The 20056-nt window shown below is 42.3% G+C and overlaps 1 protein-coding gene across 1 annotated transcript; it reads left to right on the top strand.

Moving 5' to 3' along the window:
* The first annotated feature begins 107 nt into the window (after positions 1-107).
* Positions 108-19947, top strand: HTRA4 (HtrA serine peptidase 4). Its single transcript, XM_053578662.1, has 9 exons — positions 108-704; positions 1214-1313; positions 2610-2814; positions 4672-4866; positions 5286-5318; positions 7043-7157; positions 7582-7639; positions 15531-15626; positions 19495-19947. The coding sequence occupies exons 1-9, from the start codon at positions 224-226 to the stop codon at positions 19658-19660; spliced, it is 1449 nt and encodes a 482-aa protein (XP_053434637.1). The 5' UTR covers positions 108-223; the 3' UTR covers positions 19661-19947.
* The last annotated feature ends 109 nt before the right edge of the window (positions 19948-20056 follow it).

The raw sequence follows: 20056 nt of genomic DNA, 5'->3' as shown, positions 1-20056 counted from the left end.
TTTTCTGGATTTCGCGAGGTAGGGCTCTGCTTGGGGTCGGGTGAGGGCGGGGGGCGGGCATGGGTGGTGGGGGATATTTGGGTGTGTGTATGGAGAGGTCTGCCAGGCTCTGCCCCTTAAAGTCTGGGGCCACTGTGGCCAGGAGGTGTTGCTTATTATAGAGCGCTCTTGGGTCCTGAGTGAAGTCAGTGGAAAAGTGGAAGCAGAGAAGGAAGAGAGAAGGATGACTAGACCTCAGCTGCGGCCAGCTGGGCTCCGAAGACTTCTCCTGCTGTGGCTGCTGGTGCTGCCGGTGCCTGTACCCAAGTCCGAGGCTAGGAAGTCCAGGGCCTCACTGCCCTGCCCTGTGGCCTGCGAACCAACCCGCTGCCCGCCGCTGCCCACCTGCTCGGCTGAGATGACGCCGGTGCTCGACCGATGCCGCTGCTGCCGCGTCTGCCCAGCGGCCGAGGGCGAAGCCTGCGGCGGGGCGCGTGGCCTGCCGTGCGCCCAGGGCTTGCAGTGCAGTGCACTGCGGGGCGCCACACGCAAGGGCGGCGCCCGGCTCGGCACCTGCGGCTGCGCGGTTGAGGGGGCGGCCGTGTGTGGCAGCGACCGACGGACCTACCCCAGCCTGTGCGCGCTCCGCGCGGAGAACCGCGCCGCGCGCCTCCGGGGCGCGCTCCCGGCCGTGCCCGTGCAAAAGGGCCCCTGCGGTGATCCAGGTGAGCGTGAGGACCCTGCGCGCTCTCGGGACACTTTCTGAAGTTTCTTCAGGAGCGAAAATAAACATTACCTTATTTCCGTCAGCTCGCTAAGGGTCCTCCCGGCTTCATTCGCCTCCGGGACTCTACCAGCCGTTCTCACCCCTTGGGTCGCGACCCCTTTGTAACAACGAAAGTACATCGCGGCGTTAGGAAGGTTGAGAACCGCTGCAAGCCCATTCGCGTTCCTGGCTTCCTTTCCTCCTTAAAGGGAGCCTCTTACGGGTTGTCACCGGGATTCACCCCACTATCTTTAAAATGTTTTTTGCAGTCAAGGTCACAGGCCTGGTTCCCTCCAGGCCTATCCTTATATGGCGGAGGGAGCATATGGGAGGGAGAGACCGAGGAGAGGAGGGACAGGAAAGTGCAGGGCAGAGAGGGGAGAGACTGAGCGATTTGAGAGGTGACGCCTTCTGTGGCCTGGGAGCCGGGCTCCTGCTGCCCCTAAGCAAGGAGCGTTTTCTTCACAGGAATCCAGAGCGCGGGCCTGCTCCGGAGCGAGTACAACTTCATCGCGGCGGTGGTGGAGAAGGTGGCGCCGTCTGTAGTGCACTTGGAGCTGTTCCGCAGGTAAAGGACGACGTGCATCCCGCTGGCTCCAGGCTCTGTATGAGCGTCACCGAGTTGTAAAAACCCTGTGGGGAAACCGAGGCTTAAAGAAGTGAAATAGGGGCCGGGCGAGGTGGTTCTCGCCTGTAATCTTAGAACTCTGGGAGAGGGAGGCTGGCGCATCGCCTGAGCTCACAGGTTCGAGACCAGCCCTAGCAAGAGCGAGATCCCCGTCTCTAAAAATAGCCGGGCGTTGTGGCGGGCGCCTATAGTCTCAGCTGCTTGGGAGACGGAGCCAAGAGAATTACTTGAGCCCAAGAGTTTGAGGTTGCTGTGAGCTGTGACGCCACTGCACTCTACCAAGGGCGACAAAGTGAGACTCTGTCTCAAAAAAAAAAAAAAAAAGTGAAGTAATCGGTTGAAGGTCATTTAGCCAAAGAGGAGAGGTGCAAGGATCCACCTCTGTGCACTTAGGTGGTCGGGATTTATTTCTCCCTCATCTCCCACAGATAAAGTTTAAGGTCAGATATCAGAGCTAGTAGGTACCTTGGGGGTGATCTTGCCCAGCTCCCTTGTTTACATGCAAGCAAACTCAGACTTAGAGAGCAAGATTAATTTGTTCTATGTCTCAGGGCAGTTGGTAGTGGAAACTAAGACAGAACCAGATCCTACTGAGTCTCTCCTCCCTGGGTCCTTAATACTATGGCACTAGGCCCACTTTTGCCCACAGTAGTGGGATTAGATTCAGCCTTTTTGCAGTGGAGAAACCAATGGTTCCTGCAGGGACCAGCTCAGAAGAAGACAGCAGTGTCTCTGGGAAAGGAAAGTTGGAACCAGCGCTCAGTTGTGCCCAACTGAGATGGCTGGGGCACTGTCCATGCCAAGTTCACTTACACATGGAAGTGAAATAGGGGCCGGGCGAGGTGGCTTACGCCTGTAACCTTGCCTAGAACTCTGGGAGGGCGAGAACACAGACAGGGAAAAGCAAAATGTCAGAGAAAACTGGGATGGCAGGATAGGCATTCCCTGGGTTACAAATGAGATAGGTTTTGTAGGTTTGTTCTTAAGAATTTGTATATAAGTTGGAACAGGTACATTTACCTATTACCTGTAATAGCCTCTGTTTGTAAGTGCAAGTCAAATGGGATGTTTGTAATGTAGGGACTTACTGTAGTCTCCCTTGTGAGTTATACATAACTCAGATATTTGTAACTTGGGGACTGCCTGCATGTTTAATAAATGTGAGGTTCCCCTGAACACAAACTATGGCTGGATCCCCTGATTTTCCTGCCCTCTACTGTTGTCTTGTGGAGACAGGTCACCTCTCAGCAGCCAGGACATTTCTGTATCCAGTGGCTCTGGGTTCATAGTGTCTGAGGATGGGCTCGTTGTCACCAACGCTCACGTTATCACTAACCAGCAGCGGATTCAGGTGGAGCTCCAGAGTGGGGCCCAGTATGAAGCCACTGTCAAGGACATTGATCATAGATTGGATCTGGCACTGATTAAGATTGAGCCAAACGTGAGTATTTGAGGGCTGAATTAGAGTCTGCATACTTCAGATTTTTCATTTGTTTGGTGATATTTTCTTTCTCACATCACATCTTTTCCTTCTGGTTTATGCTTTTCTTCTAGTTTCTTCTAGTTCTTCACACTCTTTTCCTTCTAACATAGCTGTTTGTATGTCTCTAAAAATTTATGTTAACTATTGAGCAGTCTTAATTTTTTTCCTACAACTCTTCCTTCAACAGATGCTGCTGCTTTCTCTGCTTCCCATACCAGAAATCATTGCAATAAACTCAAAGCTCTTAAGGAATACTTTGAAGTCCTTGCTATACAGAGTGTTCTACACACTAGCAGCATTCCCACATGTCATCTGAGAGGTTTTTAGAAATTCAGAATCTCAGACTCTGTTGCATGACCCTTAAGCCTCTGCAAGAATAGCAAGCCATTTTAAACTCACACTGAGTTCACTTTGTGTGCTTGATGTAGGATATGTTTATTTCCAAATACTATCCTATAGACTCCACTTAGATGTACTGACTTAGAGTCTGCACTTTTTTTTTTCATCCTGGAAAGCATTTAATTTTATTTTTTAATTAAATCATAGCTGTGTACAATAATGCAATCATGAGGTACAATGTGCTGGTTTTATATACAGTTTGAAATATTTTCATCGAACTGGTTAACATAGCCTTCGTGTCATTTTCTTAATTATTGTGTTCAGACTTTTATATTCTACATTTAGTAAATTTCACCTGTACCCTTTTAAGATGCACCATAGGTGTGGACCCACTAATTACCGTCTCTCCACCCTTCCTCCTCTCTCCCCTCCCCTCCCTTGCCCCTTTCTCCATATTCTTGTGCTGAGATTGGGTTATAGCTTTTGTTTGAAAGCTATAAATTACTTTCTTTTTTTGGTGGTTTTTGGCCGGGGCTGGGTTTGAACCCGCCACCTCCGGCATATGGGACCGGCACCCTACTCCTTGAGCCATAGGAGCCACCCCGGAAGCTATAAATTACTTTCTTTTCTTTTTTTTTTTTTTTTTGTAGAGACAGAGTCTCACTTTATGGCCCTCGGTAGAGTGCCGTGGCCTCACACAGCTCACAGCAACCTCCAACTCCTGGGCTTAAACGATTCTCTTGCCTCAGCCTCCCGAGTAGCTGGGACTACAGGCGCCCGCCACAACGCCCGGCTATATAAATTACTTTCATATTAGGGCTGAGTACATTGGGTACTTCTTCTTCCATTCTTGACATAACTTGCTAAGAATATTTTCCAGCTACATCCATGTAAATATGAAAGAGGTAAAGTCTCCATCTTTCTTTAAGGCTGCATAATATTCCATGGTGTATATATACCACAATTTATTAATCCATTCGTGAGTTGATGGGCACTTGGGCTTTTTCCATGACTTAGCAATTATGAATTGGGCTACAATAAGAGAGTCTGCACTTTTAATAAGACCCCCAGGGTGATTTGCATGTGCATTACAGTTCGAGAAATGCTGTTCTGGATGATCACTTTTGTGCCTTATTCATTTTGACTGTTGAATTTTAGGTTAAGTAAATTCCTAATGTTAGTTTTTGGTCCATCAGTTACTTTACTAAGCAGTTTACTGGCAGTTTACTAAGAGTAAGTTCTGCAAAGCAATTATTTTAGATGTTAGCAATGATCCTGAGAACCTGGTGGTAGTTGAACTTTGAGGAAGAAGTAGAAGGCAGTCAAAGAATCTGTGTGAGAGAGTGTTTCTTAGATGGTAAGGGCCAAAATGATATCCATGGTGCCATATTTGTGTTAGATGCAAATATTGGTCAGGTTTGCTCTTGATTTCTTCTTCACCCTTTCTTTCTTCCTCATCTTCCCTTGATCAAGCAGACTGACCTTCCTGTGTTACTCTTGGGAAGATCATCTGAGCTTCGAGCTGGAGAGTTTGTGGTTGCCTTGGGCAGTCCATTTTCTCTGCAGAACACAGTCACGGCAGGAATTGTCAGCACTCCACAGCGAGGAGGCAAAGAGCTGGGGCTGAAGGATTCAGACATGGACTATATCCAGACCGATGCCATAATTAATGTAAGTCACTGAGGAGGTTTGTCCTCATCCTATCAGATCCTGGCACTATAGTGAGAATAAAGGGACAGAATGACCTCTTTTTTCTTTGGCCTTTTGGGGATGTCCAGAGTTTAGTTAGATCCCTGTGGGAAAGTTGGAATGCCATGTTGTTGGAATTCAGGTTGTTTGATATGATCATTGGCATCCTTCATATTGGGGTGCTCTCTCAGGGTTTGCTATTGAGGTCACCCCTGCTTTAGAAGGTGGTGGTTCTTTACCTGTCCTGATTTGAGTATTGGTGATGCTATTTACCTGTCGGGGAGGAACAGGAGCTCATTAGAACAGGCTGCTTTCATGGAGCCTCTCTGGGAGGTTTGTGTAAATGTTGGGGAAATGTATTCATGGGCTTTACTGACAGTTTTTTCACGTTCTGTCTTTAGCACGGGAATTCTGGGGGGCCTTTGGTGAACTTGGTAAGTGGCCACTTTCCTTGTTTCTTTTTTTTTTTTTTTTGGTTTTTGGCCAGGGCTGGGTTTGAACCCACCACCTCCGGCATATGGGACCGGCACCCTACCCCTTGAGCCACAGGCACCGCCCCACTTTCCTTGTTTCTTCATGTTTTCTTTTAACTTTGATAAATTGCAAATTCCAAATTGTAGAACTGGGTGTAAAGAGTAATAGAATGATGTTTTTCTATTCTTGGATCCTCAGTAAATAGGAAAAAAATCAAGATCTACAGTGGATTTATCATCCTGGTGTGATTTATCATCCCCCTGAGAGCACCAGGGTTCTTCTGGCTCTGGTTAAGTTCGATGTTTTTGTCTTCAACATGTTTTCTGTTTTCATTGGACAGTTACCAAGAGCTCTGGATATTAAACCTTGATTTATGCTAAGTGGCCAACAGTGCTATGGAATGTAGGTTCTTGGAGACCACCTGCTGCTGTCTATGAACAACTGTCCCTCATCTAAAAATGATAATTATGTAATCCAGGTTTTTAGTCTTGATCTGCTCACAGACAAGATAAAAGGGACAAACAGCATCTGTTGCTCTGTCATATATTTTACTCTTAAATTTTATTTAGCATCTCTAGTGAAAATGCCAAAGTTTCCAGTTGCTCAAATACATGTGAAAACATAAGAGAGTCCAGTGCTGTTTGACACTCAGCTTGTGATCGTGCTTTCTAAGTCCCTGTGAGCTGATTGCTTTTGGTTCCTTTTCAAATATTACATTTGCTTTTAGGAGAATGAATTGTATGTGAAATAATGGACTGCTTTGTCCTTATACCTTGCATGTAATTCTTTGTCCCTGCCTTCTCCCTTAGACAATGAGTTTACTAGAGCAAGAACGAAATGCAGTTTCAGATCACATTCCAGACCTATTGGAATACAAACAGAAATTTCTTTTACATCCTTTCCATTAACTAACAAAGGCTAAAGGATGATGAAATGCAGAAAGAGGAAAACATATGCTGCTTCATACCTTTAACTTAGCAGAGCTTTGTTCCCCCATGTCAGTTTTCTTAATTCTTCTGAATAGTTTCATTGAAGTGTTGCTGAAAATCCAACAGTTTTTTGTCTTTTTAATGTTTATTTTTAGTTTCATTTCAGTAAATTAATTTAAGCAAATTCTCCTTGTCCTCTTTTTTTTTCTTTTTCTAACCCCCCTGCCCCTCCCGTCCTCTTATCTATACCAAAAATTCAAACTGTGGCTCACTTTTAAAATCAATGTAATTTACTAAATGAAAAAATGAGCTCAAAAATTAAAAAACAAAAATCCTGAAGCTTGGTATGGTGGCTCATGCTTATAATCCCAGCACCGTGGCGGGGCTGAGGCAGGTGGATCACTTGAGCTCAGGAGTTCAAGACCTGCCTGAGCTATGATGATGCGATGGCACTCTACTCAGGGTGAGATTCTGTCTCAAAAAAAAAAAAAAAAAAAAAAGAAAGAAACATTCCTCAGCAGCCTCAAATCTTTGACCCTGAAAAGATGGTACCTTTTGCACATGCCCACCTTCCCTTTGCTATCCTACCACATTATTTGCCTTATAATGTCCTCTGCTCTCTATTGAAGTACACATTTCCTCTTGTTCCTCTGTTTCCTGACTGTAGGTAGCTAGCTTTGCTCCTTCCTCTGCTATTCTGGTTTTACACTATTCAGTTTGCACTATACACTGAATGATATCTCCTCCCTTGCCAGGATGGAGATGTGATTGGCATAAATACACTGAAGGTGACTGCGGGAATCTCCTTTGCAATCCCCTCAGATAGAATTAGACAGTTCTTGGCTGAATACCATGAACGCCAGTTGAAAGGTAAAGGGAGTTGGGTTTCTTTTGTCCCTTCCTGTGTTTTTAAGGAGAATTTAATCTTTTTTGGAGACGGCCATTGGAATCATGTAAACTACTGGGTTACTGGTACTCAGCTACCAGAATGGTGATTTGGGTGGCAATGTTTGAGGACTAGGCTCAAAACCAAGCATGAATTATACCTGGAAGTATTTGGATTGAACTAGTCTGGAAATGAAACTCATGGGCTGGAGGTGGGTAGGAGGGCAGAATGTGTGTGCTAATGACAAAGGCCCCTGAAGCATGTATTTCATGGGCAGCCTGAACAGGCAGCTATAATAGCAAAGGATTCTGGAAGGATGTCTTGTATAGTAGCATTCATAGGTGTCTTTTAAGTTCTGCCAAAAGCAAAGAGGTTTTGTTAGTAACATATCATCATTCTCCTTTTCAGGAAAGGCTCTGTCACAGAAGAAATATCTAGGTCTGCGAATGCTGCCCCTCACTATGAAGTAAGCATGTTTGAATATGTCTGTGGTATTTTGGGAGGGAAAGGCAGTAGCTGGAAGTCTTTTTTTTTTTTTTTATTGTTGGGGATTCATTGAGGGTACAATAAGCCAGGTTACACTGATTGCAATTGTTAGGTAAAGTCCCTCTTGCAATCATGTCTTGCCCCCATAAAGTGTGACACACACCAAGGCCCCAGCCCCCTCCCTCCTTCCCTCTTTCTGTCTCCCCCCAATAACCATAATTGTCATTAATTGTCCTCATATCAAAATTGAGTACATAGGATTCATGCTTCTCCATTCTTGTGATGCTTTACTAAGAATAATGTCTTCCACGTCCATCCAGGTTAATACGAAGGATGTAAAGTCTCCATTTTTTTTAATGGCTGAATAGTATTCCATGGTATACATATACCACAGCTTGTTAATCCATTCCTGGGTTGGTGGGCATTTAGGCTGTTTCCACATTTTGGCGATTGTAAATTGAGCTGCAATAAACAGTCTAGTACAAGTGTCCTTATGATAAAAGGATTTTTTTCCTTCTGGGTAGATGCCCAGTAATGGGATTGCAGGATCAAATGGGAGGTCTAGCTTGAGTGCTTTGAGGTTTCTCCATACTTCCTTCCAGAAAGGTTGTACTAGTTTGCAGTCCCACCAGCAGTGTACAAGTGTTCCCTTCTCTCCACATCCACGCCAACATCTGCAGTTTTGAGATTTTGTGATGTGGGCCATTCTCACTGGGGTTAGATGATATCTCAGGGTTGTTTTGATTTGCATTTCTCTAATATATAGAGATGATGAACATTTTTTCATGTGTTTGTTAGCCATTCGTCTGTCGTCTTTAGAGAAAGTTCTATTCGTGTCTCTTGCCCATTGATATATGGGATTGTTGGCTTTTTTCATGTGGATTAATTTGAGTTCTCTATAGATCCTAGTTATCAAGCTTTTGTCTGATTGAAAATGTGCAAATATCCTTTCCCATTGTGTAGGTTGTCTCTTTGCTTTGGTTATTATCTCCTTAGCTGTACAGAAGCTTTTCAGTTTAATGAAGTCCCATTTGTTTATTTTTGTTGTTGTTGCAATTGCCATGGCAGTCTTCTTCATGAAGTCTTTCCCCAGCCCAATATCTTCCAGTGTTTTTCCTCTGCTTTCTTGGAGGATTTTTATTCTTTCATGCCTTAAATTTAAGTCCTTTATCCATCTTGAATCAATTTTTCTGAGTGGGGAAAGGTGTGGGTCGTTTCAGTCTTTTACATGTAGACATCCAGTTCTCCCAACACCATTTATTGAATAGGGTGTCTTTCCCCCAAGGTATGGTTGTAAAATGTTAGTTTCATTTCCTGTTTTCAATTTGATTCCAAGTGTCTATGTCTCTGTTTTTGTGCCAGTACCATGCTGTCTTGAGCACTATGGCTTTGTAGTACAGACTAAAATCTGGTATGCTGATGCCCCCAGCTTTATTTTTGTTACAGAGAACTGCCTTAGCTATACGGGGTTTTTTCTGGTTCCATACAAAACGCAGAATCATTTTTTCCAAATCTTGAAAGTACGATGTTGGTATTTTGATAGGAATGGCATTGAATAGCTGGATTGCTTTGGGAAGTATAGACATTTTAACAATGTTGATTCTTCCCATCCATGAGCATGGTATGTTCTTCCATTTGTTAATATCCTCTGCTATTTCCTTTCTGAGGATTTCATAGTTTTCTTTATAGAGGTCCTTCACCTCCTTTGTTAGGTATATTCCTAGGTATTTCATTTTCCTTGAAACTATGGTGAAGGGATTTGTGTCCTTAATTAGCTTCTTGACTGTTATTGGTGTACACAAGGCTACTGACTTGTGGACGTTGATTTTATATCCTGAGACATTACTGTATTTTTTTTTATTATCAGTCTTTTGACATTACTGTATTTTTTGATGACTTCTAGGAGTCTGTGGTTGAGTCTTTGGGGTTCTCTACGTATAAGATCATGTCGTCAGCAAAGCGGGAGAGTTTGACCTCCTCTGTTCCCATTTGGATTCCCTTTATTTCCTTGTCTTGCCTAATTGTATTGGCTAGAACTTCCAGCACTATGTTGAATAGTAAAGGTGACAGAGGACAACCTTGTCTGGTTCCAGTTCTAAGAGGAAAAGCTTTCAGTTTTACTCCATTCGGTAAAATATTGGCTGTGGGTTTGTCATAGATAGCTTCAATCAGTTTTAGAAATGTGCCACCTATGCCTATACTCTTCAGTGTTCTAATTAGAAAAGGATGCTGGATTTTATCAAATGCTTTTTCTGCATCTATTGAGAGGATCATGTGATCTTTATTTTTGCCTCTGATAATATGGTGGATAACGTTTATAGACTTGCGTATGTCAAACCAGCCTTGCATCCCTGGGATGAAGCCTACTTGATCATGATGAATGACTTTTTGATGATAAGCTGTAATCTATTGGCTAGGATTTTGTTGAGAATTTTTGCATCTATGTTCATGAGTGAGATTGGTCTGAAATTCTCCTTTTTGTTTGGGTCTTTTCCTGGTTTTGGTATCAGGGTGATGTTTGCTTCATAGAATGTGTTGGGGAAGATTCCTTCTTCCTCAATTTTTTGGAATAATTTCTGCAGTACAGGAATAATCTCTTCCTTGAAGGTTTGATAGAATTCTGGAGTGAAGCCATCTGGACCAGGGCATTTTTTGATTGGAAGATTTTTACTGTTTCTTTGATCTCAGTGCTTGAAATTGGTCTGTTCAGGAGCTCTATTTCTTCCTGGCTGAGTCTAGGGAGAGGGTGTGATTCCAAATATGGATCCATTTCTTTCACATTGTCAAATTTCTGGGCATAGAGTTTCTGGTAGTATTCAGAGATGATCTCTTGTATCTCTGTGGGATCAGTTGTTATTTCCCCTTTATCATTTCTGATTGAGGTTACTAGAGATTTTACTTTTCTTTTTTTTTTTTATTTTTTATTATTATTATTTTTTTTTTTGTAGAGACAGAGTCTCACTTTATGGCCCTCGGTAGAGTGCCGTGGCCTCACACAGCTCACAGCAACCTCCAACTCCTGGGCTTAAGCGATTCTCTTGCCTCAGCCTCCCGAGTAGCTGGGACCACAGGCGCCCGCCACAATGCCCGGCTATTTTTTGGTTGCAGTTTGGCCGGGGCTGGGTTTGAACCCGCCACCCTCGGTATATGGGGCCGGCGCCCTACCGACTGAGCCACAGGCGCCGCCCCGAGATTTTACTTTTCTATTCCTCGTTAGTCTGGCCAATGGTTTATCTATTTTATTTCTTTTTTCAAAAAACCAACTCCTTGTTTCATTAATTTTCTGAATGATTCTTTCGTTTTCAGTTTCATTGATCTCTGATTTGATTTTGGATATTTCTTTTCTTCTACTGAGTTTAGGCTTAGATTGTTCTTCCTTTTCCAATTCCATAAGATCTCTTGTGAGATTGTTGATGTGCTCTCTTTCTGTTTTTCGAATGTAGGCATCTAAAGCGATGAATTTTCCTCTCAAAACTGCTTTTGCAGTATCCCACAGGTTTTGGTAGCTTGTGTCTTCGTTGTTGTTATGCTCAAGGAAGTTAATGATTTCCTGTTTTATTTCTTCCTGCACCCATCTGTTATTCAACAGAAGATTGTTTAATTTCCATGCCTTTGGGTGGGGTCGAGCATTTTTGTTAGAGATGAGTTCCACCTTTAGTGCCTTATGGTCTGAGAAGACACAAGGTAAAATTTCAATTCTTTTGATTCTGTTGATATTTGTTTTGTGTCCCAGGATATGATCAATTTTGGAGAATGTTCCATGGGGTGATGAGAAGAATGTATATTCTTTATCTTTGGGATGGAGTGTTCCATATGCGTCTATCAAGCACAGTAGTTCTAGGGTCTCATTTAAATCTCTTATATCCTTGTTTAATTTCTGTTTAGAGGATCTGTCCATCTCTGTAAGAGGAGTGTTAAGTTCCCCTGTTATTCTGATATTATCAGATATCATATTGCTCAGACTGAGTAAAGTCTGTTTCAAGAATGTGGGAGCATTTAAATTAGGTGCATAAATATTTAGAATTGAAATGTCTTCTTGTTGTATTTTTCCCTTGACCAATATAAAGTGACCATCTTTGTCTTTTTTGACTTTAGTTGCTTTAAATCCAAATGTATTTGAAAATAAGATTGCAACTCCTCTTTTCTTCTGAATTCCATTTGCCTGAAAAATTGTCTTCCAACCCTTGACTCGGAGCTTTAATTTGTCTTTTGAAGCCAGGTGTGTTTCTTGCAGACAGCAAATGGACGGCTTGTGTTTTTTAATCCAGTCAACCAATCTATGTCTCTTCAGTGGGGAATTCAAGCCATTAACATTTATTGAGATAATTGATAAGTGTGGTAGTATTCTATTCGTCTTATTTTGTGAGAGTCCATTGCTTAGTTTTATCTTTTGCATCAGTGTGGAGGTTAGGTTCTGTCCTTTAATTTCTGAGTTCTTACTTTGCTGCTGATCCATTGTGGTGGTCAGTGTGCAGAACAGGTTGAAGTATTTCCTGTAGAGCTGGTCTTGTTGTGGCGAATTTCCTCAATGTTTGTATATCTGTAAATGATTTGATTTCTCTGTCAATTTTGAAGCTTAGCTTAGCAGGGTACAGAATTCTGGGCTGGAAATTGTTCTGTTTAAGTAAATTAAAGGTAGATGACCATTGTCTTCTTGCTTGGAAAGTTTCATTAGACAAGTCTGCCGTCACTCTAATGGATTTGCCCCTGTAGGTGAACTGGCGCTTACTCCTGGAAGCTTGCAGAATCTTTTCTTTTGTCTTGACTTTGGACAGGTTCATCATAATGTGTCTTGGAGAAGCTCGGTTAGAGTTGAGGCGACCTGGGGTCCGATAGCCCTCTGAAAGCAGTGTGTCAGAATCTTTGGTGATATTTGGGAAATTTTCTTTTATAATATTCTCTAGTATGGCTTCCATTCCTCTGGGGCATTCTTCTTCCCCTTCTGGAATTCCTATAACTCGTATGTTAGAACGCTTCATAAAGTCCCATAATTCTGACAGTGAACGTTCTGCTTTCTCTCTCTTCTTTTCTGCCTCTTTTGCTATCTGAGTTATCTCAAGACCTTTGTCTTCTACCTCTGAAATTCTTTCTTCTGCATGGTCTAACCTGTTGCTGATACTTTCCCTTGTATCTTTAAGTTCCCTAATTGACTGTTTCAGTTCCTTCAGCTCTGCTATATCCTTTGTATATTCTTCATATCGTTCATCTCTTATTTGATTCTGTTTTTGGATTTCGTTTTGGTTATTTTCCACTTTATTAGCAGTTTCCTTCATTGTTTCCATCATTTCTTTCATTGTTTTCAACATGTGTATTCTAAATTCCCTTTCTGTCATTCCTAACATTTCTTTATAGGTGGAATCCTCTGCAGTAGCTACCTCATGGTCCCTTGGCGGGGTTGTTCTGGACTGGTTCTTCATGTTGCCTGGAGTTTTCTGCTGATTCTTCCTCATGAGTGATTTCTTTTATCTGTTTCCTTGCCCTAATTTTCCTTTCACTTTCTCTTGCTCTTTAAGTTCTCATGCCTGTGGACCAAGGGTTACAGGACCAGAAGGGTGTGAAGGTTGAAGAGCAAAAAAGGGATGAAAGAAAGGAGGACCGAGTGATAAGAAAAAAAAAAGAAAAATAGAGAAAGGAGAGGGGGTGGGTAAAAGGAATATTGACAAAAAGAAGAGAGGCATAGAAAGAGGGAGACAGAGCAATATAGGTGTACAGTAGGGTACTTCGATACAACCTTAAAAAAAATACCACCTATTCAGCCATTAAAAAAAATGGAGACTTTACATCCGTTGTATTAACCTGGATGGAAGTGGAAGACATTATTCTTAGTAAAGCATCACAAGAATGGAGAAGCATGAATCCTATGTACTCAATCTTGATATGAGGACAATTAATGACAATTAAGGTTATGGGGGGGGGGAGCAGAAAGAGGGATGGAGGGAGGGTGGTGGGACCTTAGTGTGTGTCACACTTTATGGGGGCAAGACGTGATTGCAAGAGGGACTTTGCCTAACAATTGCAATCAGTGTAACTGGCTTATTGTACCCTCAATGAATCCCCAACAATAAAAAAAGAAAAAAAAAACAAAAACAAAAAAACACCACCTTCTGGGGGTGCCCAGTTGGGTGGTTCCCTTGAGGTCAGCAGGTCTTTGCTAACGTGATCAGACACAGTACCCCACCTCCACCAAGTAGAGAGGAAAGACAAAAATGCTATAAATCAAACCAAAACAAGCAAACAGAAAACTTTACGGGATAAAATTTGGTGGAAAACCAAATAATAGCGGTAGAAACACTAACAAAAATGATGTTCTAATTATTGAAATAGGCAGCAATGGGAAATTATAATTAAACTAGAAAAACTGAGAAAGAAAAAGGATCTGTATGGAAAATGTTGAACTTAAAAAACAAAACAACAATCAACAACATGAAAATAAACAAAAAAAAACCCAACCAAACCAAAAAAAAAAAAAAAAACACAACCAAAAACAAAGCAGTTTGTGTATGTCATTGAATATTGTCTGGGCAACACGTGGTCTTCTGGGGTATGAGATGTTAATCACAGTTCTGATATGACTGGAGGCTGCTAGTTTCTCAAACCCCAGCAGACACCCTAAATCTCTCTTCAGCCCACTTAAAAGGCACTTTGAACTTGTTCACTTGCTGAGCAGAAGCTTTCCCAGGGAAGTGCTTGTTGCTGGCGTCACTGCTGATGTGGCTTTACACTTACCCTGTGTGCCAAAACTGGTCTCCCTCTGCCCCCGAGGGTTAGGGCTGCAAGGCGGCTCAATCCCCACCCTTAGGCTACTTGGTCGCTGGGTTACCAGCTCCCACCCAATTCTAGCTCTGCGATCCTGAGGGTGGAGCTTGCAGGGGCAGACCGGTCACAATGGCTGCCTGTGACCCAGAGCCAAACACTATTAGCTCCGTCTGGCTCAGCGGCTCAGACTGGGGCCCTAGACAAAGGCCAAAGTTCTCCACACTCCCGCTCAGGCTTTCCCCAAGGCAGTTCAGCTGAGTGCCAAGTCCAAAGACACCAAAACAGTTCACAGGTAAGGTCTTTCTGGTTTGCAGTCTCGCTGCTACTGAACTTACAGTTGCGGGCGGGTTTAGACGGATTGAAACCACTTGCCGGTTTTCCACTGTTTTAGTCCTCCTCTTGGGGTCCAGAAGTCTCTCGCTGACTCCCTGTATCCTCTCAGGGGTGATGATAGGCAGATCCCACCAGCCAGAGATGCCTGGAGTCCTATCTCCCCAGACTCACGGTGCCCAGATGCAAGGAAGCTGTTACTCGGCTGCCATCTTGCTCCGCCTCTACATAGCTCTTTTCAATTTTAAAAGTGTTCCCATAGCCATAGTTTCATCTTATCCTCATGAATGCCTGGCTGGTCTTCAGGCCCGTGAACAGTGACTGTAGAACAGCCTCAATCCCGGCACCTTTGCTCCCGTGGTGGCCGTGGTGAAGGGCAGGAGAGTGGGGTAGAAAAATAGGCGGGACGCTCAGAGACGGCGGTTGCCGTGGGCCCACTTCTGGAGGACGGGCCAGCTGGAAGTCTTAACAGAAAAGCTGAGGCTTCTGGACTACAGCTAGGTTCTCCGGTGACTGCAGGCCCTGTTTGTCTCTGCCTGGACCAGCATTAACTGTACTGTGTCTTTCACGGTGGCTGTATTTTATCATGGCAGATGGTTCTAGGCTTTAGCATAGAGGAAAAGACTGTGCCTGAGGGAGAATGATTGTAATCAGCTCAACAACATTCTCACTGGCCCTTGGGAGCCTTGAGTAGAACAGCTGGAGTACCTACTAAGAGGTCTAGGCCTTTACCAGGGCTCAGAAGATTAATTCACTGTGTTTCCTAACCTTTTCACTTCTCTTAGCTTACTTCAAGAAATGAAAAGACAAGATCCAGATTTCCCCAGTGTGAGTTCTGGGGTTTTTGTATATGAAGTGATTCAAGGAACAGCTGCTGAAAGGTAAGAGAACTGTAGGCCTTTTCACTTATCCACCTTTGTTCTTTCCAGATGGGTCCCAGGTAAGTGCATGCAGGATCTACATTTACTCTAATACAGACGCCACCAGGTACATGGAGGATGGAACACATGAAATGTGGCCGGTGTTACTGAGGAACTAAATTTTAAATTTAACTAATTTAAAGTGAAAAACTGAGAGAGAGTGTAAAATACTTTTCTGTTCAACATACCTTTTTTTTTGGAAGAACTGCATTTCCCCGTAACCATTGCATTGTTTGAGATATTCTACAGTAGCATATGGGGGATGTATGTTTTGAGTAGATTTATGTAACAGACTGTAAAATACCCATTAAACATTTAAAAAATATTTATTACATGTTTAAGTGACAATATTTCAGATACACTGTATTACTTAACATATATTATTAAAGCTTTCACTGTTTTAAAAATTTTTTAGGCTGGGTGTGTTGGCTCATGCCTGTCATCTTAGCACTCTGGGAGGCTGAGGCAGATGGATTGCCTGAGCTCACAGGACCAGCCTGAGCCAGAGCGAGACCTCATCTCTAAAAATAGATGGGTGTGTGGTGTGTGGCTGTAGTCTCAGCTACTCAGGAGGCTGAGACAAGAGAATCACTTGAGCCTGAGTTTGAGGTTGCTATGTGCTATAGGCTAGGACACTCTACCAAGGGCGAGAAGTGAGACTGTCTCAAAGAAAAAAAAAAAAAGAAAATTTTTTTAAATGTGGCTACTATAAAATTTACAGTTACACATGTGGCTATTTCTATAAGATGGTGCAGATTTAGACTTGTTACTTGTAAAGATTTTCTTTGTTTGGAAGAAGGAAGATAGTTCTCTGTAGTCTAAGTCCAAGAAGAACTGATGAGTTAATAGCATAAGTTTAATTTTTAGTTAGGAATTTCTAAATCTACCCTTTCAACATTTGAAATAATAATTATTTCAAATATTAGTTATAATTATTGGCTATACTTAGTTATTAATAACTAATAACAATATTAAGAATGGGAAGAATCCATAGTGTTAAAGTTTTAATTTTTTTTATTAAATCATAGCTGTATGCATTAATGCATTTATGTGCTGATACAATGTGCTGATTTTATATACACTTTGTAATGCTTACATCAAACTGGTTAACATAGCCTTCACCTCACTCACTTAATTATTGTGGTAAGACATTTATACTCTACACTTAATAGATTTGACATGTACCCTTGCTATGGGTAAAGTTTTAATACATTTCTTATGTATTTTAAAACACTTTTTTAAAAACTCTGGGTGACATGGGCGGCGCCTGTGGCTCAGTCGGTAAGGCGCCGGCCCCATATACCGAGGGTGGCGGGTTCAAACCCGGCCCCGGCCAAACTGCAACCAAAAAAATAGCCGGGCGTTGTGGCGGGCGCCTGTAGTCCCAGCTGCTCGGGAGGCTGAGGCAAGAGAATCGCTTAAGCCCAGGAGCTGGAGGTTGCTGTGAGCCGCGTGAGGCCACGGCACTCTACCGAGGGCCATAAAGTGAGACTCTGTCTCTACAAAAAAAAAAAAAAAAAAATTCTGGGTGACAGTATCAGAGGCTATAACTAAGACCTATGTAATAAAGTCACAGCTAGAACAGCCCCCCAAAGAAGGTTCTCCAGCTGATTTCATTGCTGTTGTGAAACATTTAATACTAACTACTGAGGGAAGAGGTGGCTTGTCCTACAGACATTATTGTCCTGGGGTTTCTCTCTTGTATTTCTGCATTGCCTTTCTCTCACTATTTTGGTTGTTTTACAAAAGCTCATTAATCTCTTCAGATTATGGCAATGCTTTCACTAGGGGGAGGAAATCACAGGGCACTAATGGTTCAGCACAGCTAAGTGTTAGGTCTCATGTTACTAAATTTGGCTTGTAAAGCCATTTCTAGACCTTCCTGGTTCCTGCCCTGCTCCACTCTCCCCCTGCTCCTTATTTTTAACTTCTGGTTCAAGGCCACAGTTGTTTTCTTTCAGTGAAGTCCTGCTATTCAGAATTTGGTCTGTAGACCAGTAACATTAGCAGCAGCTAGAGCTTGGTAGGAATGCAGAATCCCAGGCCCCACCTTCGACCCACTGAATCAGAATCTACATTTTTAATGAAATTCCCTAGGTGGTTTGTAGGTACATTAAAATGTGAGAATTGCTGCCAGGAGTTACCCCCACTATACACCTAATAATAATAATACTTACACTAATTATTTACTATATCTGAGGCACTATTTAAAGTGTTTTACAACACCATGGAATATTATGCAGCCTTAAAGAAAGATGGAGACTTTACCTCTTTCATGTTTACATGGATGGAGCTGGAACATATTCTTTGTAGTAAAGTATCTCAAGAATGGAAGAAAGAATATCCAATGTACTCAGCACTACTATGAAACTAATTTATGGCTTTCATATGAAAGCTATAACCCAGTTATAACCTAAGATATGGGGAAGAGGGAGAGGGAGGGGGGAGGATGGGTAGAGGGAGGGTGATTGGTGGGATTACACCTACGGTGCATCTTACAAGGGTACATGTGAAACTTAGTAAATGTAGAATATAAATGTTTTAACACAATAACTAAGAAAATGCCAGGAATGCTATGTTAACCAGTGTGATGAAAATGTGTCAAATGGTCTATAAAACCAGTGTATGGCGCCCTATGATTGCATTAATGTATACAGCTATGATTTAATAAAAAAAAATAAAGTGTTTTACATGCTTGAGTCCCCTACAATCTTATGATGTAGGTATCATTTTACAGAGGAAGAAGCTGTGGTACAGAGAGATTAATTAACAGCGTTGCACAGGAAGTAGACAGCAGGGACACGTACCCTGGCTTGACCCTTCTATGATCCTGCTCTTGTGGTTGCTTTTTTGTTTGTGATAGTGGCAAGAAGATGGGTTTTCAAGTCTGGAAGACCCAGGATCAAATCCTACTTTAGCCTTTTTTCCTACTCACAGAACTAATATTATGAATTCTTTGTGCACACTGGTCCCAAGTCATCCTCCTGAACTGTCCTTGTTCTAAATGCATTTCCTGCTTTTGGCTTTATATACTCAAGCTTCTCTTTGTATCCTCTTGCTTTAAATTTCTCTACGTCTTTTAAAATTCTACATTATCAGTCTTCCTTGGGCTTTCCATTTCTCTTAAATTGGTGCTTCCTGCAGGTGTATAATTTGATGTTCTTCTTCTAGCCTGTTTTCACCTTTAAGACAAATTATCAGCATGGTTGTGTATTTATAGCAGTTGTTTCATATCTGGAGCAAGTGTTTTCTTCTAGAATGTATTAATATATTCAACATGAGGGAATGATGTAGGACACCGAATATAATCACAATTTTGGGGAAAGGGAGCTGAGAGCCAGAGCTTTAAATATTTAAAATCAGGTTGTTTTTTTGATTTACTGGAAGCAGAACTTTTATATGCAGCTCAGGTGTACATTCCAGCTCCAATAAACTGTAGGTGAAGATGGGCAGGTATAGTGTGTGGGCTGTCAAATCAAACTGGCAAGAGTATAACTGGGGAAAAATGTACAGTTCCGGGTTTTCACTTTTGCTGCTAAGACCAGGAGCATGCTTGAAGTTAATAGTAAGTCAGAGATTAATAGAAATTAAAACCAAGTCCAACAAGTGGGAGGAGTAAACTTCTTACACGGTTCTGATAGGAAATTAATTTTATAAAGGTCAGTAGGACTGCTGTCCTGCAGGTGATTTTGCAACATCTTAGAACAGCCCTCAGATTTGGAAGGATCGAAGCTATTTATGGATTCCTGGTCTGTACATTTATGCCAGTAGTGACATAAGAAAAACGCTTCTTGCAGTTTCATATTCCTTTTTTTCTTTCCCTTTCTAGCTCAGGGTTGAGAGACCACGATGTAATTGTCAGCATAAATGGGCAACCTGTCACTACGATGAATGATGTAACTGAAGCTGTTAAGAACAATGATTCCCTTTCCATTACTGTTCATCGAGGAAGTCAAATTTTGTTCCTGACAGTCACACCTGAAATAATCAATTAAGTATCTTGCTTTAAAGAGAGGTTACCTAACAAAACTAAACTTATATTTACCTGGTTTGCATTGAAGATCTGGCAAAGATGGCAAGGGGTTTTAGGATCTCTTTCTTATAAAAAAAGAAAGGATGTTTTGAACACATACAAACACACACGTGTGAGTGTATCAGGGATCACTAGGTAGGGAGTGCTGTGTTGCTGTTAAGAAGCCTTACTAAACTAAATGGAAGAAGGACATGGTGCCACAAGTCTGGGGAACTGATAAAATTTTATTTAAAAATAGGAAGCAACTAAAAAATAGTCACGGTTTCTCATTTAACCTTGACAGAGGGACACTTTAGTATTTAAAACCTCTATAGCCACAAACTCCATATAACACACACACACACAAATAGATCTACCA

This window comes from Nycticebus coucang, chromosome 24 (genome assembly GCF_027406575.1).
Source record: "Nycticebus coucang isolate mNycCou1 chromosome 24, mNycCou1.pri, whole genome shotgun sequence".
NCBI classification, from domain to species: Eukaryota; Metazoa; Chordata; class Mammalia; order Primates; family Lorisidae; genus Nycticebus; species Nycticebus coucang.
Note: the sequence above shows the minus strand (reverse complement) of the source record. Positions and strands in the feature narration are given on the sequence as shown.

Excerpts from the sequence above, each read along its gene's own strand:
- HTRA4 (XM_053578662.1), top strand. The coding sequence starts at position 224 with ATGACTAGACCTCAGCTGCGGCCAGCTGGGCTCCGAAGACTTCTCCTG. Across the intron at positions 1,314-2,609 it reads CACTTGGAGCTGTTCCGCAG|GTCACCTCTCAGCAGCCAGG; the intron begins GTAAAGGACGAC and ends TTGTGGAGACAG. Across the intron at positions 7,158-7,581 it reads CCATGAACGCCAGTTGAAAG|GAAAGGCTCTGTCACAGAAG; the intron begins GTAAAGGGAGTT and ends TCTCCTTTTCAG.